This window comes from Cervus elaphus, chromosome 12 (genome assembly GCF_910594005.1).
Source record: "Cervus elaphus chromosome 12, mCerEla1.1, whole genome shotgun sequence".
Lineage (NCBI taxonomy): Eukaryota > Metazoa > Chordata > Mammalia > Artiodactyla > Cervidae > Cervus > Cervus elaphus.
Window position 1 is genome coordinate 90367764 of NC_057826.1, and position 25643 is coordinate 90393406.

The 25643-nt window shown below is 38.2% G+C and overlaps 1 protein-coding gene across 5 annotated transcripts in view; it reads right to left on the minus strand.

Annotated features, from left to right (window-relative positions):
* Positions 1–25643, minus strand: part of SCAMP1 (secretory carrier membrane protein 1) — a 150190-nt gene that overhangs the window by 58747 nt on the left and 65800 nt on the right. For all 5 annotated transcript variants that reach the window (XM_043919970.1, XM_043919969.1, XM_043919967.1 and 2 more), the window contains 2 exons: positions 22246–22374; positions 18093–18252 (listed from right to left, as the gene is read on the minus strand). In XM_043919970.1, the coding sequence (XP_043775905.1) occupies positions 18093–18252; positions 22246–22374 (289 nt within the window). The remainder of the gene's footprint in view (positions 1–18092; positions 18253–22245; positions 22375–25643) is intronic.

Below are 25643 nucleotides of genomic sequence, written 5' to 3' on the forward strand. Positions count from 1 at the left end.
ACATGTAAAAGAATGAAATTAGAATGCTAACACCATACACAAAGATAAACTCAAAATGGATTAAAGACCTAAATGTAAGACCAGAAACTATAAAACTCTTAGAGGAAAACATAGGCAGAACACTTGATGACATATATCAAAGCAAGATCCTCTATGACACACCTCCTAGAGTAGTGGAAACACAAACGGGAGTAAACAAATGGGACCTACTTAAAAACTTTAAAAAAACTTTAAAAAAGTTGCTCAGTCGTGTCCAACTCTTTGTGACCCCATGGACTGTAGCCCACCAGGCTCCTCCATCCATGGGATTCTCCAGGCAAGAACACTGGAGTGGGTTGCCAAAGGAACCTATAACAAGGTGAAAAGACAACCCTCAGAATGGGAGAACATAATAGCAAATGAAACAATGGACAAAGCATTAATCTCCAGAATATATAAGCAGCTCACACAGCTCAATATCAGGAAAACAAACAGCCCAATCAAAAAATGGGCAGAAGGACTAAACAGACATTTCTCCAAAGAAGACATACAGATGGCTAACGAACACATGAAAAGATACTCAACATCACTCATTACTAGAGAAATGCAAATCAAAACTACAATGAGATATCACCTCACACCAGTCAGAATGGCCATCATCAAAAAGTCTACAAACAATAAATGCTGGAGAGGGTGTGGAGAAAAGGGAACGCTCTTGCACTACTGGTGGGAATGCAAATTGATATAGCCACTATGGAAGACAGTATGGAGATTTCTTTAAAAACTAGGAATAGAGGGAGGAGCCAAGATGGCGGAGGAGTAGGAGGGGGAGACCACTTTCTCCCCTACAAATTCATGGAAAGAACAACTGAATGCAGAGCAAACTTCACAAAACAACTTCTGATCGCTAGCTGAGGTCATCAGGCGCCCAGAAAAGTAGCCCATTGTCTTCGAAAGGAGGTAGGACAAAATATAAAAGATAAAAAGAGAGACAAAAGAGCTAGGGACGGAGATGCGTCCAGGGAAGGGAGTCTTAATAGAGGAAGTTTCCGAACACCAGGAAACCCTCGCACTGGCGGGTCTGGGGGAAGTTTTTAAATCTCGGAGGGCAACCTAACTGGGAGGGGAAAAATAAATAAAACCCACATATTACATGCCTAAAAGCAACTCCCAGCGGAAAAGTACCCCAGACACCTGCATCAGCCACCAGCAAATGGGGGCGGAACGGAGAAGAGCAGGCCTGAGTGCCCTGAGGGCAATCGGAGGGAGCTTTTGTGAGTTACCAACTTAAACTGTGGGACAGCAAAAGAGAGAGAGGAAATTAACCAGCCCGAACACACTGCCGGCCATTCACAGAACAAAGGGACCGAGCAAGTCCAGAGGAGCTAGCCAGCTGCAGACCGGCCCAGCCCCGCCGGAGGCGGGAGGCGGGAGGCAGGGGGGAGGGCAAAGGGGCAAACTCGGCCCCAGAGGCGGCATCCCCTACCCCACTGCAAACAGGCCTCCAGTTTCTAACCAAAGACTTCCTGAGATTCTGGATGGTCGACATCCGCCGGGAGGGTCGCGGCTAGACACAGGGCGCACGCACCCGACCGGCGCAGGCAGGGACTGGGGCTGGGGACGCGGAGGGGAGAAGGCGCACGCACCCGACTGGCGCGGGCGGAAACTGAGGCTGGGACGGAGGAGGGGAGAAGGCGCGCCAGACCGGGAAGAGTGTGCCCGTCAAGCTCCTGGCTGCCTGAGCTGCTTGGGCCGGGGAAGGCACAAAACGCAGGCGCAGCCGAGTCCGCACTTTTGTGGAACACCGGAGGGCTGGAACCACGCGCAGTGCAGGGCACGCTCCATATAGAGCAGCCGGGAGCCTGAGCAGCATAGACGGGGAAAGCAGCACCAGCCCCTCCCGGCAGCGCGTCGGAACTAGCAACCTGAACAAGAGACCACCTCCGCCCGCCTGTGTCAGGGCAGAAATTAGGCACTGAAGAGACCGGCAAACAGAAGCCAAATAAACAAAGGGAACAGCTTCAGAAGAGACGGGTGCAACAGATTAAAATCCCTGTAGATAACACCGACTACACCAGAAGGGGCCTGTAGATATCGAGAAGTGTAAGCTGGAACGAGGAGCTGTCTGAAACTGAACGGAACCCAAACTGACTGCAACAGCTCCAGAGAAATTCCTAGATATATTTTTTTTTTTTTAATTAAAAAAATTTTTTTCTTTTTTTATTTTTTCTCTTTTATTTTCTTTTAAAATTCCCTATTACTCCCCCATTACTCCTTAACTTTCATTTTCATAGATTTTTACAATTTTTTTAATTAGGAAAAAAATTTTTTCTTTTTTCTTTTTCTCTTATTTCCTTTTAAAGTTCTCTATTACTCCTCTACTACTCCTTAATTTTCATTTTCATTTCACTATAACCTTGCAAAAAAAAAAAGAGAAGCCCTATTTTTAAACCAAACTTCATATATATTTCTAAAATTTTTTCTTTTTGTTCTTAATATTGTATTTTTAAGAGTATAACCTCTACTCTAGATTTTTAATCTTTGTTTTTCAGTATGTGATATAAATTTTGGACATTTAAGAATCCAATATTCAGTTCCCATTTTTATTCAGGAGTGTGTTGATTACTCTCTCCCAATTTTGACTCTCCGTTTTCTACCTCAGAACACCTCTGTTTCCTCCTTTCCCCTTCTCTTCCCAATCCAATTCTGTGAATCTCTGTGGGTGTCTGGGCTACGGAGAACACTCTGGGAACAGACAACAGACAACACTCGTAGATCTGTCTCTCTCCTCTTGAGTCCCCCTTTTTCTCCTCCTGCTCATCTCTATCTCCCTCCTCCCTCTCCTCTTCTTCATGTAACTCTGTGAACCTCTCTGGGTTTCCCTCACAGGGGAGAATCTTTTCACCATTAACCTAGAAGTTTTATTGTCAGTGCTGTATAGTTGAAGAAGTCTTGAGACTACTGGAAGAATAAAACTGAAATCCAGAGGCAGGAGACTTAAGCCCAAAACCTGAGAACACCAGAAAACTCCTGACTACAGGGAACATTAAGTAATAAGAGACCGTCCAAAAGCCTCCATACCTACACTGAAACCAACCACCACCCAAGAGCCAGTAAGTTTCAGAGCAAGACACACCACGCAAATTCTCCAGCAACGCAGGAACATAGCCCTGAACGCCAACATACAGGCTGCCCAAAGTCACACCTAACACATAGACCCATCTCAAAACTCATTACTGGACACTCCATTGCACTCCAGAGAGAAGAAATCTAGTTCCATGCACCAGAACACTGACACAAGCTTCCCTAACCAGGAAACCTTGACAAGCCAATCGTCCAACCCCACCCACTGGGAGAAACCTCCACAATAAAAAGGAACCACAGACCACCAGAATACAGAAAGCCCACTCCAGACACAGCAATCTAAACAAGCTGAAAAGGCAGAGAAATACCCAACAGGTAAAGGAACATGAAAAATGCCCACCAAGTCAAACAAAAGAGGAGGAGATAGGGAATCTACCTGAAAAAGAATTTAGAATAATGATAATAAAAATGATCCAAAATCTTGAAAACAAAATGGAGTTACAGATAAATAGCCTGGAGACAAAGATTGAGAAGATGCAAGAAATGTTTAATAAAGACCTAGAAGAAATAAAAGAGTCAATTAAAAATGAATAATGCAATAAATGAGATCAAAAACACTCTGGAGGGAACCAATAGTAGAATAACAGAGACAGAAGATAGGATAAGTGAGGTAGAAGATAAAATGATGGAAATAAATGAAGTAGAGAGGAAAAAAGAAAAAAGAATCAAAAGAAATGAGGACAACCTCTGGGACAATGTGAAACGCCCCAACATTCGAATCATAGGAGTCCCAGAAGAAGAAGACAAAAAGAAAGGCCATGAGAAAATACTCAAGGAGATAATAGCTGAAAACTTCCCTAAAATGGGGAAGGAAATAGCCACCCAAGTCCAAGAAACCCAGAGAGTTCCAAACAGGATAAACCCAAGGCAAAACACCCCAAGACACATATTAATCAAATTAACAAAGATCAAACACAAAGAACAAATATTAAAAGCAGCAAGGGAGAAACAACAAATAACACACAAAGGGATTCCCATAAGGATAACAGCTGATCTATCAATAGAAACCCTCCAGGCCAGAAGGGAATGGCAGGACATACTTAAAGTAATGGAAGAGAATAACCTACAACCTAGATTACTGTATCCAGCAAGGATCTCATTCAGATATGAAGGAGAACTCAAAAGCTTTACAGACAAGCAAAAGCTCAGAGAATTCAGCACCACCAAACCAGCTCTAATGCTAAAGTATCTTCTCTAGACAGGAAACACAGAAAGGTTGTATAAACGTGAACCCAAAACAACAAAGTAAATGGCAACGGGACCATACCTAGCAATAATTACCTTAAATGTAAATAGGTTGAATGCCCCAAACAAAAGACAAAGACTGGCTGAATGGATACAAAAACAAGACCCCTATATATGCTGTCTACAAGAGACCCATCTCAAAACAAGAGACACATACAGACTAAAAGTGAAGGGCTGGAAAAAAATATTTCACGCAAACGGAGAACAAAAGAAAGCAGGAGTCGCAATACTCATATCAGATAAAATAGACTTTCAAATAAAGGCTGTGAAAAGAGACAAAGAAGGACACTACATACTGACCAAAGGATCAATCCAAGAAGAAGATATAACAATTATAAATATGTATGCACCCAACATAGAAGCGCCACAATATGTAAGGCAAACGCTAACAAGTATGAAAGAGGAAATTAACAGCAACATAATAATAGTGGGAGACTTTAATACCCCACTCACAACTATGGATAGATCAACTAAACAGAAAATCACCAAGGAAACACAAACTTTAAATGACACAATGGACCAGCTAGACCTAATTGATATCTATAGGACATTTCACCCCAGAACAATCAACTTCACCTTTTTCTCAAGTGCACACAGAACCTTCTCCATAATAGATCACATCCTGGGCCATAAATCTGGTCTTGGAAAATTCAAAAAAATTGAAATCATTCCAGTCATCTTTTCTGACCACAGTGCAGTAAGATTAGATCTCAATTACAGGAAAAAAATTGTTAAAAATTCAAACATAAAAAAAAAAAAAAAATTCAAATATATGGAGGCTAAATAACACGCTTCTGAATAACCAACAAATCATAGAAGAAATCAAAAAAGAAATCAAAATATGCACAGAAATGAATGAAAATGAAAACACAACAACCCAAAACCTATGGGACACTGTAAAAGCAGTGCTAAGGGGAAGGTTCATAGCATTACAAGCTTACCTCAAGAAACAAGAAAAAAGTCAAATAAATAACCTAACCCTACACCTAAAGCAACTAGAAAAGGAAGAAATGAAGAACCCCAGGGTTAGTAGAAGGAAAGAAATCTTAAAAATTAGGGCAGAAATAAATGCAAAAGAAACTAAAGAGACCATAGCAAAAATCAACAAAGCTAAAAGCTGGTTTTTTGAAAAAATAAACAAAATTGACAAACCATTAGCAAGACTCATTAAGAAACAAAGACAGAAGAACCAAATTAACAAAATTAGAAATGAAAATGGAGGGATCACGACAGACAACACTGAAATACAAAGGATCATAAGAGACTACTACCAGCAGCTCTATGCCAATAAAATGGACAACTTGGAAGAAATGGACAAATTCTTAGAAAAGTATAACTTTCCAAAACTGAACCAGGAAGAAATAGAAGATCTTAACAGACCCATCACAAGCAAGGAAATCGAAACTGTAATCAGAAATCTTCCAGCAAACAAAAGCCCAGGACAAGATGGCTTAACAGCTGAATTCTACCAAAAATTTAGAGAAGAGCTAACACCTATCTTACTCAAACTCTTCCAGAAAATTGCAGAAGGTGGTAAACTTCCAAACTCATTCTATGAGGCCACCATCACCCTAATTCCAAAACCAGACAAAGATGCCACAAAACAAGAAAACTACAGACCAGTATCACTGAAGAACATAGATGCAAAAATCCTTAACAAAATTCTAGCAAACAGAATCCAACAACATATTAAAAAAAATCGTACACCATGACCAAGTGGGCTTTATCCCAGGAATGCAAGGATTCTTTAATATCTGCAAATCAATCAATGTAATGCAGCACCACATTAACAAATTGAAAGATAAAAACCATATGATTATCTCAATAGATGCAGAGAAAGCCTTTGACAAAATTCAACACCCATTTATGATTAAAACTCTCCAGAAAGCAGGAATAGAAGGAACATACCTCAACATAATAGAAGCTATATATGACAAACCCACAGCAAGCATCACCCTCAATGGTGAAAAATTGAAAGCATTTCCCCTGAAATCAGGAACAAGACAAGGGTGCCCACTCTCACCACTACTATTCAACATAGTGTTGGAAGTTTTGGCCACAGCAATCAGAGCAGAAAAAGAAGTAAAAGGAATCCAGATAGGAAAAGAAGAAGTGAAACTCTCACTGTTTGCAGATGACATGATCCTCTACATAGAAAACCCTAAAGACTCTACCAGAAAATTACTAGAGCTAATCAACGAATATAGTAAAGTTGCAGGATATAAAATTAACACACAGAAATCCCTTGCATTCCTATACACTAACAATGAGAAAACAGAAAGAGAAATTAAGGAAACAATACCATTCACCATTGCAACAAAAAGAATAAAATACTTAGGAGTATATCTACCTAAAGAAACAAAAGACCTATACATAGAAAACTATAAAACACTCATGAAAGAAATCAAAGAGGACACAAACAGATGGAGAAACACACCGTGTTCATGGATTGGAAGAATCAATATTGTCAAAATGGCTATTCTACCCAAAGCAATCTATAGATTCAATGAAATCCCTATCAAGCTACCAACAGTATTTTTCACAGAACTAGAACAAATAATTTCTCAATTTGTATGGAAATACAAAAAACCTTGAATAGCCAAAGTAGTCTTGAGAAAGAAGAATGGAACTGGAGGAATCAACCTGCCTGACTTCAGGCTCTACTACAAAGCCACAGTCATCAAGACAGTATGGTACTGGCACAAAGACAGAAATATAGATCAATGAAACAGAATAGAAAGCCCAGAGATAAATCCACGAACCTATGGACACCTCATCTTCGACAAAGGAGGCAAGGATATACAATGGAAAAAAGACAACCTCTTTAACTAGTGCTGGGAAAACTGGTCAACCACTTGTAAAAGAATGAAACTAGAACACTTTCTAACACCATACACAAAAATAAACTCAAAATGGATTAAAGATCTAAATGTAAGACCAGAAACTATAAAACTCCTAGAGGAGAACATAGGCAAAACCCTCTCCGACATGAATCACAGCAGGATCCTCTATGACCCACCTCCCAGAATATTGGAAATAAAAGCAAAAATAAACAAATGGGACCTAATGAAATTTAAAAGCTTTTGCACAACAAAGGAAACTATAAGCAAGGTGAAAAGGCAGCCCTCAGATTGGGAGAAAATAATAGCAAACAAAGCAACAGACAAAGGATTAATCTCAAAAATATACAAGCAACTCCTACAGCTCAATTCCAGAAAAATAAATGACCCAATCAAAAAATGGGCCAAAGAACTAAACAGACATTTCTCCAAAGAAGCCATACAGATGGCTAACAAACACATGAAAAGATGCTCAACATCACTCATTATTAGAGAAATGCAAATCAAAACCACAATGAGGTACCATTACACGCCAGTCAGGATGGCTGCTATCCAAAAGTCTACAAGCAATAAATGCTGGAGAAGGTGTGGACAAAAGGGAACCCTCTTACACTGTTGGTGGGAATGCAAACTAGCACAGCCGCTATGGAGAACAGTGTGGAGATTTCTTAAAAAACTGGAAATAGAACTGCCATATGACCCAGCAATCCCACTTCTGGGCATACACACCAAGCAAACCAGATCTGAAAGAGACACGTGCACCTCAATGTTCATCGCAGCACTGTTTATAATTGCCAGGACATGGAAGCAACCTAGATGCCCATCAGCAGACGAATGGATAAGGAAGCTGTGGTACATATACACCATGGAATATCACTCAGCCATTAAAAAGAATTCATTTGAATCAGTTCTAATGAGATGGATGAAACTGGAGCCTATTATACAGACTGAAGTAAGCCAGAAAGGTAAAGACCATTACAGCATACTAACACATATATATGGAATTTAGAAAGATGGTAATGATAACCCTATATGCAAAACAGAAAAAGAGACACAGATGTACAGAACAGACTTTTGGACTCTGTGGGAGAAGGCGAGGGTGGGATGTTCTGAGAGAACAGCATCGAAACATGTGTATTATCTACGGTGAAACAGGTCACCAGCCCAGGTTGGATGCATGAGACAAGTGCTCGGGCCTGGTGTACTGGGAAGACAGAGGGATTGGGTAGAGAGGGAGGTGGGAGGGGGGATCGGGATGGGGAGTACATGTAATTCCATGGCTGATTCATGTCAATGTATGACAAAACCCACTACAATATTGTAAAGTAATTAGCCTCCAACTAATAAAAATAAATGGGAAAAAAAAAAAAAGAGGCATGAAGGAAATAAAACGTTTAAAAAAAAAAAAACTAGGAATAAAACCATATGATTCAGCAATCCCACTCCTAGGCATATACCCTGAGGAAACCAAAATTGAAAAAGACACAAGTACACCAAAGTTCATCACAGCACTATTTACAACAGCTAGAACATGGAAGCAACCTAGATGTCCACTGACAGATGAATGGATAAAGAAGTTGTGGTACATATACACAATGGAGTATTACTCAGCCATAAAAAGGAACACCTCTGAGTCAGTTCTAATGAGGTGGATGAATCTAGAGCCTATTATACAGAGTGAAGTAAGTCAGAAAGAAAAAGATAAATATCATATGCTAAAGCATAAATATGGAATCTAGAAAGATAGTACTGATGAACTTATCTGCAAGGCAGCAATGGAGAAACAGTCATAGAGAACAGACTTAGGGACATGGGGAGGAGAAGGGAGGTGAGGGTGAGATGTATGGAGACAGGAAAAGGGAAACTTACACTGCCATACGTAAAATAGATAGCCAATGGGAATTTGCTGTATGTCTCAGGGAACTCAAACAGGAGCTCTGTAACAACCAACAGGGTGGGATGGTGAGAGAGATGAGAGGGAGGTTCAAAAGGGAGGGCACACATGTACATCTATGGCTGATTCGTGCTGATGTTTGACAGAAAACAAAATTCTGTAAAGCAATTATCCTTCAATTAAAAAATAAATAAATTATAAAAATAATAATTTTTTTTTAAAAAGGTCCAGGAGGAAAAAACACCATTGCAGGTATACATGATGTGTAACAGCATTGCTGGATCATAGAGAAAGCAAGGGAATTCCAGAAAAACATTTACCTCTGTTTCATTGACAGTGCTAAAGCCTTTGACTGTGTGGATCATAAACTGGAAAACTCTTAAAGAGATGGGAATACAAGACCATCCAACCTGTCTCCTGAGAAACCTGCATGCGGGTCAAGACGCAACAGACAGAACCTTGTATAGGACAACAATAGTTCAGGATTGAGAAAGGAGTATGACACGGCTGTTTATTGTCATCCTGTATATTTAACTTATATGCAGAGCACATCATGTGAAATGCCAGAATGGATGAATTACAAGCTGGAATCAATACTGCTGGGAGAAATGTCAACAACCTCAGATACACAGATGATACCACTCTAATCGCAGAAAGCTAAGAAGAACTAAAGAGCCTCTTGATGAGGGTGAAGGAGGAGAGTGAAAAAGCCAGCTTAAAACTCAGTATTAAAAAAACTAGATCATGGCATCCAGTCCCATCACTTCATGCAAAATAGAAGGGGGAAAGGTGGAAGCAGTGACAGATTTCCTCTTCTTTGGCTCTAAAAGCACTGCAGATGGTGACTGCAGCCATGAAATTAGAAGACAACTACTTCTTGGCAGGGAAGCTATGAAAAACCTAAACAGTGTGTTAAGAAGCAAAGACTCACTTTGCTGACAAAGGTCCATTTAGTCAGGCTATGGTCTTTCCAGTAGTCATGCAGGGATGTGAGAGTTGGACTATAAAGAAAGCTGAGTGCTAAAGAATTGATGCTTTTGAACTGTGGTGTTGGAGAAGACTCTTGAGAGTCCCTTGGACTGCAAGGAGATCCAACCAGTCCATCCTAAAGGAAATCAGTCCTCAATATCATTGGAAGGACTGATGCTAAAGCTGAAACTCCAACACTTTGGCCACCTGATGCAAAGAACTGACTCATTTGAAAAGACCCTGATGCTGGGAAAGATGGAAGGCAGGAGGAGAAGGAGACGACAGAGGATGAGATGGCTGGATGGCATCACCAACTCAATGGACATGAGTTTGAGTAAACTCTGGGAGTTGGCGATGGAAAGGGAGGCCTGGCATGCTGCAGTCCATGGAGTCACAAAGAGTCGGACATGACTGAGTGACTGAACTGAACTGAATGGTCTTTCCAGTAGTCATGTAAGGATGTGAGAGCTGGACCATAAAGAAGGCTGAGCACCAAAGAATTGATGTTCTCGAACTGTGGTGCTGGAGAAGACTCTTGAGAGTCCCCTGGACAGCAAGGAGATCAAACCAGTCAATCTTAAAGGAAATCAACTCTGAATACTCATTGGAAGGACTGATGCTGACCCTGAAACTCCAAAACTTTGGCTACCTGATGCAAACAGCTGACTTACTGAAAAGACCCTGATGCTGGGTAAAAGTGAAGGCAGAAGAAAAAGAGGGTGAGAGAGAATGAGATGGTTGGATGGCATCACTGATTCAAAGGACATGAACTTGGGCAAACTCCAAGAGATGGTGAGGGAAAAGGAAGCCTGGCATGCTGAGGAGTCCATGGGGTCACAAAGAGTGGGATACAGCTTGGCAACTGAACAACAACAACATTATCCAAAACCAAAGGCGATGGGTCTTGTTCATAGAAAGAGGTTAGGAAGCAGACTGTTTAAACAACCCAGCTTGTACACAGCCATTTTAAGCCAAAGAATGAGTAGAACTATAGTTAGAAAAACATGATCAATTGATTTAAACTAAGTAGTTCTCAATTGTAATCGGCCTAAGTTTACAACAAAGTATTTGTGGTATTTTGAATATTTATTCATAATAAATCCAACTAAGTAACCCAATTCTTCATCAGACTAAATAACTAAATCAAAGAAGCTTCCTACTGCCTGCCATCCTGACTCTTCCACATCAAAGCCTACTGGAAAACAATCTCAAATAAGCCACTTGTTTTTGCTTAATGTCTTCAAATAACACACTGCCAAGTATAGTACAACTTTCAGAGAAAATGTTTCTCCCTAAATTATTAAAAATCTCAGCACACAGATTTATATGAACTTTATACAGCTTATTTCAAATTACATATCAATATCAGAGGTATTAATTACAACTACAATTTGGCAAAACAGGGAAGACAAAGTATTTCATTATTTTTAAAGGAAGAGCAATTCATTTAACTACAATAAATGGGTACAACTTAACTAAAGTACTAAACGTTTTACCTTTAGTAACTCAAGAGTAGTCATTAAGAGCATGTAGCTTTAGAAATAGGATTGAGTTTGAATCCAGACTCTCACAGCTAAAATTATGTAACTTCAAGGAAAATTTAGACCTAAATCTGAGATTTTCTATTTGCAAAATAGGAATAACAATGGAATTTACTTTTATATGGATGAAATAATACCTGTAAGTGCTAAGCAGGGGATGTACAGGCACATGGGAAATGATCTAAATGTTAGTTGCTGGTACCTCTATTACACAATACTGCAGTGCAAACAGTTTTGCTCACAGATTCTACTTACAGAAGTGACATCTGGCTTCTGATAAAATCTTGAAAATTTTTGGCACAGATTGGTAACTTCATTACTACCAGAATCAAGTAATACATGAAATTCCTGATGATGCAGATGATGTAAAGGCATTAGAATAAAAGAGAACCTAAGAAATACATCATTAATATAGACTGCCAATGTAGATGCAAGACTCAAATAAAGGCAGTCCACAAAAAAAAAGAAAAAGGCTACTATAAATATGAAAATATTTATAGGTTAAAAGTAAATAAAAAAGATATAATATGCAAATATAAATTAAAAGAAAGCTAGAACAGTTGTAGTGATATCAGATAAAATAGATGACAAAAAAAGGATTATTACCAGGGATAATGAGGGACACTACATAATGATAAAGAATTCAAAGCACAAAGAAAACATATAAATATATATCTACTTAACAACACTGTCCAACTACATGAAAGATAGAACTAAAACAGAGAAAAATTCATAATTAAAGTTGAAAATTTCAACATTTTGTCAATTCCCATGCATTGACAAAACAAGCAGGCAAAATATCAGAATGAATACAGAAGATCTGAACAACTCTATCAACATTTTGACCACACTGATATTTACAGAACATTTCACCCAATCAAAACAGAATATATATTCTTTCAAGGGCATACAGAAGGAGGTATTAGTTTCAGAGTTTTTAAATCCTTAACAATGCTATATTCTATATAGATTTTCATATCAGGTCTGTCTTCAATCTATCATATGTTATTATAGTTGAAAATTAAGAAAATCAGCTTCACACAGATATATAGTTAGAAAAGGGAGAACCTTAAACTCTCTGAAAAGAGAATACCAAGGGTTCTTTCATCACACTATAAAAACTATTATAAAATAAGCCATATAAAAAAAAAATAAGCCATATAAAAATAAACAAGCCATTTTCCTTCTCATTCTCAACACTCAACTGGTACAGAACTTTGTAACAAATAGTAAGCTCTTAACTACTTTGGCTAAAGAACTAACCAAGAAATAAAAACTGCCAGTAAATGTAGCTGACCTTTGAACAAAGGGTTAAAGGCACTGACCTCTAACCAATCTGCGTATAACTTTACAGTCAGGCCCTTGTATCCAGCGTTCCAATGAGCAGGTCCAACCAACTATGGACCAAGCAGTACTACAGTAGCATTCACTGAAAAAAATCCACATGTAAGTGGACTCAAGCAGTTCAAACCTATGTTGTCCAAGGTGCAGCTATAATCTAAAATTAATTAGGCCACTGAATGGAGATCACTGAGTTAGCCAGACTTCTGCAAATTAAATAATAATGTAAATATAATACAGCAGAGAAGAGCACAAGGGCCCTAAATTTCCAGGCCAAAGGCCTGGGTGAAAATCTCAGCAACTCATGATCCACTGGAGAGATTATAAATATTAAACAATATGAAGTACTAAACAAGACTTGCAGACTGTAAGCACTATATATTCATATACACATAAAGGAGACTAAACAGTAGTTTCTTCTTGCAGGTATAGAAAGAATATTATCTTCCCTTGGGATTAATGTAATTTGATACTTCACTTTGGAATAAAAAAAGAAAAATTCTCTTTTTCTGGTTATACAAACAGGATAAAAAAGTTAATTACAAAAGGCAGTATTTTAACCTACATTAAACTCACTTGGAAGACTAAACAACATGAAAATGGACTAGGACTTGAATATGTTTTTACACTTAAAATCAAATATCAAGTATATTTCTATAGAAAAAATTAAATTGACTTCCTGGCTCATACACTAATATAACATTTTTCAGGATGCTAAAATGATTTTATATTTCAATTATATTTAATTTCTAATTTCAATTAGCAAAATATTCTAACATAAAAGGTATGAAATTGCCACAGATATTATGTTATAAAGGAATAGGACCAAAAAAATACTGTCTATTGCCCAGAGGTAGCTTGCTTTTAAAAAGTATACCTGGAAGAAGCTTAGAAGTAGTATATCATCCTAACTACAAGTAAAAAGCTGGACAAACTGAAAAATCAACAACTCTTCTTAAATCTGAAAGAGAAGAGAAGCCAGAGGGCAAACTGCAACCCCAAACTCGAAAGACAGATAGATGGATACAGAGAATCAAAAGTTATTAGAGCAGAAACCCATAAGCAGAAACCTCTGCAGCAACCACTGCCAGGGTAGGAATATCTGAACTGTAACTGACAAAATGCTGGAGGCTCGGAGTGGACAACTCAGAGTTAAAACTCCAGGGAGACCTAGTCATTCAGGGAGTCCACACATTTGTGAGTTTTTCCAGCAACAGCTCACCCTGGCTCTGGGTGATCTCTTTAGAGAAAACCCCTTTGTGCTTCGGGAAGGAGACGGGGAAAGGAATCTTCTGGGAACACAAGAGCAGCGGCCCCCAGCCTTTCTGGCACCAGGGCCCAGTTTCGTGGAAGACAAGTTTTCCACGGATCGCAGGGCGGGTGGGAGCGGGGAGGAGTTTTGGGATTCAAGTGCATTACATTTACTGTGCATTTTATCTCTATTATTATTACATCAGCTCCACCTCAGATCATCAGGCATTAGAGCCCAGAGGTTGGGGACCCCTGCCTACAGCACTCTGTTCTTATCAAGGTATGGTCTCAGGAGAAACCAGAACCCAGCTCACTCTGGAGGTTAGTCTTACGGCAGCCTGACCTACATAGTGTAGTGGCAGTGTTAGTGGCTCAGTCGTGTCTGACTCTCTGCGACCCCACCGACTCTAGCCCACCAGGCTCCTCTGTCCATGAGATTCTCCAGGCAAGAACACTGGAGTGGGTGGCCATTCCCTTCTCCAGGGGATCTTCCCAACCCAGGGACTGAACCTGGGTCTCCTGCATTGCAGGTAGATTCTTTACCATTTGAGCTACAGGGAAAATTTTCAGAGATCCTATACGGGGAAACCGAAAATACCCAATTCCAGCCCACTCTATGACACCCTGTCCCACCTGAGGAGAGGGAAGGACTGAGAAGCAACTGGTGCGGTTCACAGTCCAGAGGCACTGGTTAACTATTAAACAAGAGACTGAGATCTACTCGTAAGTCCACAGAATGCTTCCCCTCTCCGCTACCTTACCATCACATTACTAAAGGCCTATTTGCAGCAGTTCCTTTTACCTAGTACACTATGTCCAGCAATCAAGTAAAAATCACAAGACATAACAAAAATGCAAAAACACACAGCTTGAAAATATACAGCAAGCATCAGAATCACAGTCAGATAAGATTAGGATGTTGGAATTACCATCAGGAACGTAATATGCTATGGGTTCTAATGGATAAACTAGACAGTATGCAAGAACAGATTAGCAATGTAAACAAAGATGTAAATTCTTAGAACCAAACAAATTAATTTTAGTTTTATGGTTCCAAATATGAGAGAAAAGGCTAGTGTGTGTATCTCCAAGAAGAGCAACTAGAATAGCAGGATAAAATGGGGAAAAAATCTGCTTAAATCCACTGAAGAGCTCCTGAAACATCCAGGAATAGCGTCCATGGTTCTGGAGTGGAAGAGAACTACAGAAATGTAAGCTGACATTCTATAGCTTCAATTCATTTTTGCTGAATACAAGACAATAAGCTGAAAATTCAGATTCTGCCTGCACAGATCGCTGCTGTGAGGGAAGAGACAAACCAACAGGGCTTTTAGCAGATTCACATGTTGAGTAATGAGAAGTGAGAGGCATAATACTGGCCCAAACATGCAGCCAACTCTTCTCTCAAGGCATGTACCAAATACAGACGCTAGAAAGATAGAAGAGCCTCTGAAAGCAGAACAGGCTTTCCCGCAGTGTTCCCCAATGGGAAAAGGATTAGAACGACAATTCTCAAGCTTTTGGCCTCAGCACTTCTTTATTACTGAGCATCACAAGGAACTTTTGATTATGTGGGTTGTAGCTCTTGCTTTACCAAATGAGAAACTAAAATTGAGAAATAGTTAAAACATTTAACTAATTTTTAGATAAATTTCTTACAATAAAATAACACTTTCATGAAAACTGGAGGAGTGGAAGAAGCAAAAAGAGTAGCATTACTTTATATTTTTTGCAAACCTCTTTAATGTCAGGCTTAATAGACTATAGCTCAGCTCAGCCCCTGACTTATCCTCTGACAAGCAGGGCAAACGTGAACTTCTTCTGAAACAACTGGCCAACATCAGAAGCCTCCACAATTGTTTATTCACCACAACCAGATTCAGTCAAGTCATGTTAAGTATACCAATAGCTGCACTATATGATTAAAAACAAAGAGAAAATATGAACAATACAAAACAGGTTCACAGAGCATTCTAGATACTGAAGTATGCACACAGAGACGTTAACAAAATTTCGTAAGAGAATGAAATCTTTAAAAAACTTCTAGTACACATGGCAAAAGTGAAAGAAACTACTGAAACTAAGAATACATGATTTTATACTTGGATAAATTCCTGGAAACATACAACCTGCCAAGTATGAATCATAAGGAAATAGAAAATCTGAACATATCGTTTACTAGTAAGGAGAGTGAATTAGTAATCAAAAACTTCCCCAAAACAAAAGTCCAGGACCTCATGGCCTCATTGGTAAAATCACCAAACATTTAAAGAAGAATTAATAACAATCTTTCTCAAACTCTTCCAAAACACAGAAGAGGAGGGAACACTTCCAAACTCATTTTATGAGGCCAGCATTACCCTGATACCAACGCCAGATAAGTGCACTACAAAAAAGGAAAATTAATGGCCACTGTTCCTAGTGAACAGAGGCAAAAACCAATAAAACATTAGCAAACCAAATTCAACAACACATGAAAAGGTTAACAAGGAAAAGAGCAGCAGGAACTCTTCTGTTCATGCTGGGACCCTTTTATTCCTCTCCAACCTACATCTTATAGGGAGCCTCTCTCATTCCTTGACAACCAACCTGTCATTTTCCACTAGATCCAAAGATTTCTTCCTTCCTTCCTTCCTTCCCCCCACATATTTTTTTCCCTTCATTCAATTTCTAACCAATTTAGTTTTCTGTTGAACGACACTTTTCTCTCCAAACTCCCTAATCTTCCCCATTTCCTTCCTTTTCATTTTCGGTTTCTATGTTTTCATTTCTGATCCCATTTGGCAAGACTGGGAGGAGTAGAGGCGGGGGGGGGGGGGGGGGGGGGGGGTGGGACGGTAATACACATTCTGGATAATCAAAGACATTTTTGGTTGAAAAGGAAAATGAGAAGTTAAACAACTGAATGTGGCCCTCTAATTTCTCTAATACATCGGCTGCACAATACAAGCTCCACGTGCATGAGAGCTGAAAAAGGTTTGTCATTCATAAATGAGTTTACTCAAATAAAAGAAAGCTGATCAACAACTGAATGCATGGACTCATCTAAGGCTAGCCTCTAAATCAGCATTTCCCAGTGTTTGTTTTCTAAAGTAATAACCCAACAAGACACTCCACATGCCGACACATGGTTTCACAGTTATACCACAAATCACACGAAGCTCTTAACAAAACCTAAGAGATTTGGAAATGAAGAGACTTGTTTAGTTTTATTATCCCATTTAACTTCCCAAACTGAAGCTAATGAGCACTTTTTCTACAGCACTTAGTAATATCTCACAGGACACGCATTTAGGAAATGTTTATCCTAAACCATTCATTAAAATACATCATGCAAAATAGTATACTTAATCTTACAGTCTAAATGGTTTTAAAATGTCATTGCCTTTTGAAAAACCAAAAATAAATTTACACAGAAAATAATTACCAAGTTGCTAGGTGAAGCAACTCACTTTAAATATTACATGTATATTTACCTTAGCTAGGTGACCCAGATCCATTTAAAAAATTAGGATTAATCACCACTTTTGACTTTTTTTTTTTGAAGGCGAAAATAGGAGTAAAATGTTCTTATGGAAAAGAATCTTTTACAAATATTAAGACTTAAGTTTGTTCTCATTTTTCCCCACATTCATTTTCATGTTTGGTCTTTTTTCTCAAGTGGGAGAAAAGAATGGGATATTGTTAGTTACAAGGTCGAATGAATATACAGCAAGTTAGAGATGGACTTAATAAACAGAGATGTTACATACAGACTTTTCTGAAGGTATACTGTATAATAATAAAAAGCTTAAAACATGAACATATGTCACCTTTACCTTTAAGGTGTACTACAAATTATTTACTTCACAGGTTTAAAGAGCATATTTTAAAGTACACACATTTTACCTGAAAGCTCCGTAAAGTGGTCTGTACCAACAGACAAATGAACAAGGAGTAAAAAGTAAGAACCACAGGATACTCAATCCAAAATCAACGCCTCTTGGAGGATCAACACAAAACCAAGCCAAGCATCCGAAGATATTTAGAAACAGTGTTACAGCATGGACTGTGGAATTAAAAAACAAAACAGAAAAGAAATATTTACGCTCAATGTATGTGCTCATTCAACAGAAATTATAATCAAAAAAACACTTCCTTAAAAGCACATACAGTCTAGCCCATTTCCATTTAGTATTTTTCAAAACACTGCTGTTTTTTACATGTTTGATTTGAAAACAGAGTATTCACAGGAAAAGGAGTTCTAATACATGCACTGTTTGGCAAAAATTCTTTTGGCCCTCTCCTAATGGGCAGTTACACAGTTAAACCAAAGAAGCAGAACCTTAACGGCTTCCTCCCTAAGAAGGAAACATGTGATGTGTCTCTTGATCCAAGGCCCAAGCAGAAAAGTAGTGGCTTCCAGGAAAAGAACCAGGACTTGAGAGGGAAAAGATCCTACACTTAGAACTATAATTTTCATAGAACAGGGCTGCAGGCTCCTCCCAACATAAATTAATTACACAAGAGAATACTAGAGAAGTGCCCCGTGCAATCCCATTGTAACATTTTTAAGCAATAAAATTAATCAGAATGACTGGACTGAAACTACTAAAACTGCAGAAACTTCCAATGACTAAACAGTCAAGCTATAAGGATTATTAACTCATTTTCAGAAAGTTGCCCGTTTTTAAAAGTCCTGGCATTAAAAACAGTGTTTTGGTAGGGAATTACATTTATTTAAAAAAAAGTAAAGTTTACCATGATGCACTTTACCTACTTTAGCAGATTTTTCTTTTTGTTAATGCAACTAGATCTTGGCAAACTCTTCCTATGATCTAATAATTACTTTGCCTGCGGACCAAAATCCAAAAATCTGAGTAACATCTAAGAACACTATTATCCTAAAGAACACTGACCCATTATAATTAGTAACTTTTTTAAAGGATTTTTTAAAAAATTTATTCACAGGCTGAATTTGTTATAAGAAATAAATCATTTCAAAAGTTAAAGTACTGTTTAATGTAAATTATCAGTACAGTAAAAATGTCAACAAACTACTACATTAAAAACAAGTGGAAAACCTAGAGAGTATAAATTTTAAAAATACATTTTCAACAAACATTAAAAAAAACTTTAAAATTTCTTTAAATTATTAATCAAAAAATTGATAGTTAATGAAGTAAGATATAAACACATTCCAGGGTGCCTCTAAATCTGCCTTTATCTAACAACCAGATAAATACACAAATGCTAGGAAAGGAGAGCAAGCCCCAGAGGAAGAATGAAAATACGTGGGTTCGAGTGACATACACTGAGCTAAGCAAACTCGGTGCATTTCAGGTTTTCAACTAGAGAAGGGCACAAGGCCTTGCAGCTTTAAAATCCCATCCCATTCTACCACACAGGAAAGACTCTTACTTATTCCCACTAGGATTCCTAAGTCATGAAAGCTAGCATATAATAAATTTACTCAAAATCCTTGGCCTCAAAATAAAAGTAGTTCTGTTAAGGGCTTAAAAACAGAATTTGAGATATTGTATGATATTATTCTGTAATAGTAAATGGAATCCAACTGCCTAAAACCATAATAAATGTTCAGAACATTAAGTCAAATTTCAACCTCTAAAGAAGTAACTATTTAAGGTTTATCCCCTAATCTGTTTAAGAAAAAGAGACAGAATATACAGGTATATGTATTTTAAAGCTCACAAAAATTCTTTCAAGAATAGATTAAAATATCAATTAAATTTTGTGTAATCTATTAAAATTTTTTCTATATGTTTTCATAGTAACCAGCAACTATGATCAGTAAGTCATTCACTTGTATCCCAATGAAGAGTAAAATATGTAGGTTTACTTACTAAACAATCAGTCCTCATACACAGAGACCAAAAAAACAGAAGGTCTAGGTAAAGTGAAATGCGCAATTCTATGTTGATAATTTCAATCCAACTTCAGTCCACTTGATGGATTCCGATTGTGGGTAAAATACTTAAAATTATAGGCCATTTTGTTTATATGATTCTCAAGTTGAATGATCCTCCTTCTTATAAAATTTCAATTTGCTTTATTAAGCACTCAAATCTGGTATTAGTGGACCTAAATTTGCAACCATCATTGGAATATTCTTCTTGCTAAGTCCTGCATTACAATATAGATACCTAAAATAAATAATTTTAGGACAGTATATTATCTTCTTCAATAAATGGTCTTTAATGTAGCTGATATTTTTAAATTTTCTTTTTCTTTCCTTCTTTAAATTCAAGAGTATAGTCAAAAAGATGTTGAGATTCATTTCATATTGGTATTTCTAATTGCTTCAGTTCCTTTATAGAGATTACTTGCCTCAAGAAAAGTACCACTGAAAGCATATCTTCATCATATTTGAGTTTAAAATGTAAATTACTTCTTTATTTTGGTATCTTGTAGGTGGCATAACATGGAAATCTAAACTCTGGGATCTAGAATCAAGCCATCCAACTCCAACCTTACTTGCTGAGTAATCTTGAACAAGTTAGCTCAGATTCTCTAAGCTTTAGTTTCTCAAACTATAAAGCTAGATAATATAGTACCTGCTTCATAGTGTGGTTAAGATTTAATAATGTAATATATATACAGTGATTAGCTCTGTGCTTCACACAAAGTAAATCCTGGATAAATGTTATCTCTTGTTAGAATTATTATTACAGTGTGATAACTTTCACACTATATTATTAGAGTGTGATAATATTCTCCAGGCCAGAATACTGGAGTGGGTTGCCATGCCCTCCTCCAGGAGACCTTCCCAACCCAGGGATCAAGCCCAGGTCTCCCACATTGCAAACGGATTCTTTACCATCTGAGCCACCAAGGAAGCCCAATTATTTTAATTTGCATTTATTTAATGATATATTGATTAAATAAGAGTTGTTAGTATGGACAGATATGGAATCAAAACCTTTTTTTTTTTTTATTAGTTGGAGGCTAATTACTTCACAACATTTCAGTGGGTTTTGTCATACCTTGACATGAATCAGCCATGGGGAATCAAAACCTTTAATAAAAATATGCAATACTACTGACACTCAGGATGAACCAAAGAAGTCAGATTGATAACATAATCTCAAACTAAAAATAAGAGTTAAACATGTACTATCCATAAGGAATCACTTCTCACATTCCAAAGCAACCTCGCAATGCTGTTGAAAGATTTTTAAGACAATGATCTCATGTATTTGATGGAGAGAGGCTCCTTTTTTTGGGGAGGGGGGAGAGGCTCCTTAATCACACAGGAAGAACACACAGATGTTCTTCAACAAGAATGGACTCCACAACGCATTCATTAACTCAGCAGTGGTGCAGGCAAGAAGCCACGACAGCTACCTCTCCTACCAACTCAGTGAGGTTAAATGGGGCTGAGACTGCCGTTTGGAAAAAAAAGCAAACAGTAAGTGGGGATTCTGTGTACATACAAAAACTGGTAACAGCTTGACATTTAGTTTTAATATTCCATGTGCTGTAATTATATCCAAAGTATTGTGAACATCACAGCCTAAAATGTATGTCCTAATGTGCTATTTAATGAAATATCCTGTATTAATTCAGCACTTTCAATAATAAAAGTGTTCCTCTCCACCTGAAAGTGAACAGTAAACAGTGCTCAAAGTGAAATAATTTATAATATTTCAAAATTTTATGCCCTTTTATAAGACAGTCACAATGCTTTACAGCTTTCATTTGCATAAAATACTATGAATAATTATTTTAAAGGATTATTACCTAGATAAGATTTTTCAGAGAAAAAGGATCATTGCAAAATTCCACCATATGATAGGGAAGTCCCTTCCTCAAAAGAATGCCAGTTCTCAGTATACAGACCTTCCTCAGATAAGAACTTAGACCACCACACAGTGCACAATTTTGAAGTAACTAAATGTATGTGTCACTCAAATTTAAAGTATCTATAGGAAAGGACCAATTAATGATGTTACCTTAATATGTGAGTTTTTTAATAGATTTTTGACAATAAAATATAAACACTTTCAAACAAATATATAATTTATATTTATTCTATACTCACACATCCATAAGTAGTACATAATCTTTACTGTTTTTTGGAATTCTACAGGGATATCTACAGAAAAATCCTGATAAAAACAAGGGCCCACAGGGAAATTGTCAGGAAGAGGTGGCCAATTGTTTTTTCTGCCTGCAAATAAAAAAAAAAAAGAAGTTATTTATATAAGTACAAATATAAGTACAAATATTGCTATTCTTTTTGCATGTAATTATTTGTTTCATAATAAAGAATATTATCTATTCTTTTAGTAGGAGTTTAAAAATATAACACTGTAAAATCTACATTCCTACAACTCTGAAAACCAAGCTTTCTATTTTTAAAATTTTTTCCAGAATATCAATTAGATGGTAAAATAGTTTTCCAGTGTCATACCACTTATGTAAGTTGAAACAAGAAAAGAAAAAAAGGGCATAGGGACATATGCTGTGGCTCTTCCCTAAAAAGAGATTTATTTCAAAGTCCCAAGACTCTGGCTCTCACATGAAACCCATGCAGATTTTAAGTCTCTACCATTTCCTCCTCAGTATCTACGATCTTTAAATATAATTCCTAACCCACAGAGAGGCAAAATCTGCTTTTAAACTTTTGAGTTTTCTTCTGCTTTCTCATTTTACATATCATATCCCACACTTTCATAAATTAGACTTTACATACTTTTTCATAGCTCAGTCGCTCAGTCGTGTATGACTCTTTGCGACCCCAAGAATCACAGCACACCAGGCCTCCCTGTCCATCACCACCTCCCGGAGTCTACCCAAACCAATGTCCATCGAGTTGGTGATGCCATCCAGTCATCTCATCCTCTGTCGTCCCCTTCTCCTCCTGCCTCCAATACTTCCCAGCATCAGGGTCTTTTCCAATGAGTCAACTCTTCTCATGATGTGGCCAAAGTACTGGAGTTTCAGATTCAGCATCAGTCCTCCCAATGAACACCCAGGACTGATCTCCTTTAGGATGGACTGGTTGGATCTCCTTGCAGTCCAAGGGACTCCCGAGAGTCTTCAACACCACAGTTCAAAAGCATCAATTCTTCGGCGCTCAGCTTTCTTCACAGTCTAACTCTCGCATCCATACATGACTACTGGAAAATCCATAGCCTTGACTAGATGGACCTTTGTTGGCAAAGTAATGTCTCTGCTTTTTAATATGCTGCCTAGGTTGGTCATAACTTTCCTTCCAAGGAGTAAGCATCTTTTAATTTCATGACTGCAATCACCATCTGCAGTGATTTTGGAGCCCAAAAAAATAGTCTGACACTTTCCACTGTTTTCCCATCTATTTCCCATGAAGTGATGGGACCAGATGCCATGATCTTAGTTTTCTGAATGCTGAGCTTTAAGCCAACTTTTTCATTCTCCTCTTTCACCTTCATCAAGAGGCTCTTTAGTTCCTCTTCACTTTCTGCCATAAGGGTGGTGTCATCTGCGTATCTGAGGTTCTCCCAGCAATCTTGATTCCAGCTTGTGCTTCATCCAGCCCAGCATTTCTCATGATGTACTCTGCTAAGTTAAATAAGCAGGGTGACAATGTACAGCCTTGACATACTCCTTTTCCTATTTGGAACCAGTCTGTTGTTCCATGTCTAGTTCTAACTGTTGCTTCCTGACCTGCATAGAGGTTTCTCAAGAGACAGGTCAGATGGTCTGGTATTCCCATCTCTTTCAGAATTTTCCACAGTTTATTGTGATCCACACAGTCAAAGGCTTTGGCATAGTCAATAAAGCAGAAATAGATGTTTTTCTGGAACTCTCTTGCTTTTTCTTGCCTGGAGAATCCCATGGGTGGAGGAGTCTGGTGGGCTACAGTCCACGGGGTGGCAAAGAGTCGGACACGACTGAGCGACTTAACTAACTTGCTTTTTCGATGATCCAGCAGATGTAGGCAATTTGATCTCTGGTTCCTCTGCCTTTTCTAAAACCAGCTTGAACATCTGGAAGTTCACAGTTCATGTATTGCTAAAGCCTGGCTTAGAGAATTTTGAGCATTACTTTACTAGCTTATGAGATGAGTGCAATTGAACATTCTTTGGCATTGCCTTTCTTTGGGATTGGAATGAAAACTGACCTTTTCCAGTCTTATAGCCACTGCTCAGTTTTCCAAATTTGCTGGCATATTTGAGTGCAGCACTTTCACATCATCATGTTTTTCACAGATCAGGAAAATTTTCATAGTGGGAAAAAAGCATCCTCTATTTCTGATTCTTCCCAACATGTCTCCACTGTTTCATCACTCCTTTCAAACTTTATATAGTTCACACCTCTCTCATACAAGTCTCATACTACTTGAGAAGCTGAGAACAGTAGTAAAGAACAGAGGCTCTGAAACTAGAAGCAGCTACACATCCACTGTCTAGGAGACCTTGAACAAATTATTCACCTTCCTGAAGACACTGCTTCTACACTTGTAAAGTGAGAACAACTTACCACCCTTCCCATAACTGTACTGAGGATGAAATGAGTTGACACATGAAAAGTACTTAAATGTATAACATACAGCAAGTCCCTTAACTTCTCACACTTCATTACTATTTCATTTACTAAAACATCTCTCATAGAAGCAATTTGTATTAGTCAAAGTTAAGGGAACAGGACAGATTTTTGTTACATGAATTTCAGAAACACTGATCTCAATTAAACTTTTAGTTCCTCCTTTCACAGATGCTGTCTCTGATGCTGCAAGCGAGAAATGGCCCAGGATAAATGTGTCCTCATGACGCCCTTGTTGTTGATCAGTCGCTCAGTCATGTCCAACTCTGCAACTCCATGGGCTGTGGCATGCCAGGCTTCACTGTCCTTCGCCATCTCCCAGACCTTGCTCAAACTCATGTCCATTGAGTCAGTGATGCCATCCAACCATCTCGTCCTCTGTCATCCCCTTCTGCTGCCTTCCATCTTTCCCAGCATCAGGGTCTTTTCTAAAGAGACAGCTCTTCACATCAGGTGTTTCGAGCGTTAGCATCAGTCCTTCCAAGGAATATTCAGGGTTGATTTCTTTAGGATTAACTGGTTGGATCTCCTTGCAGTCCAAGGGATTCTCAAGAGTCTCCACAGTTTAAAAGCATCAATTCTTCGGTGCTCAGCCTTCTTTATAGTCCAACTCTCACATCCATGCACGACTACTGGAAAAACCATAGCTTTGACTAGACAGACCTTTGTTGGCAAAGTAATGTCTCTGCTTTTTAATTGTCATAGCTTTTTTAGTATGAAAAGGCAAAGAGATATGACATGAGGCCCTAGACTTATATATTCTAAGATAAAGAAAAAACAGGTAGTATATCACCACTCTCCTAACATTTAACTATCCAGACACATTCACAGTACTTTGCCTAGCTCTCTCATCCCTTCGTATCCAGAGAATTTCCATCTCTCCCTAAGCTATTCCTTTGAACTGAATGATCT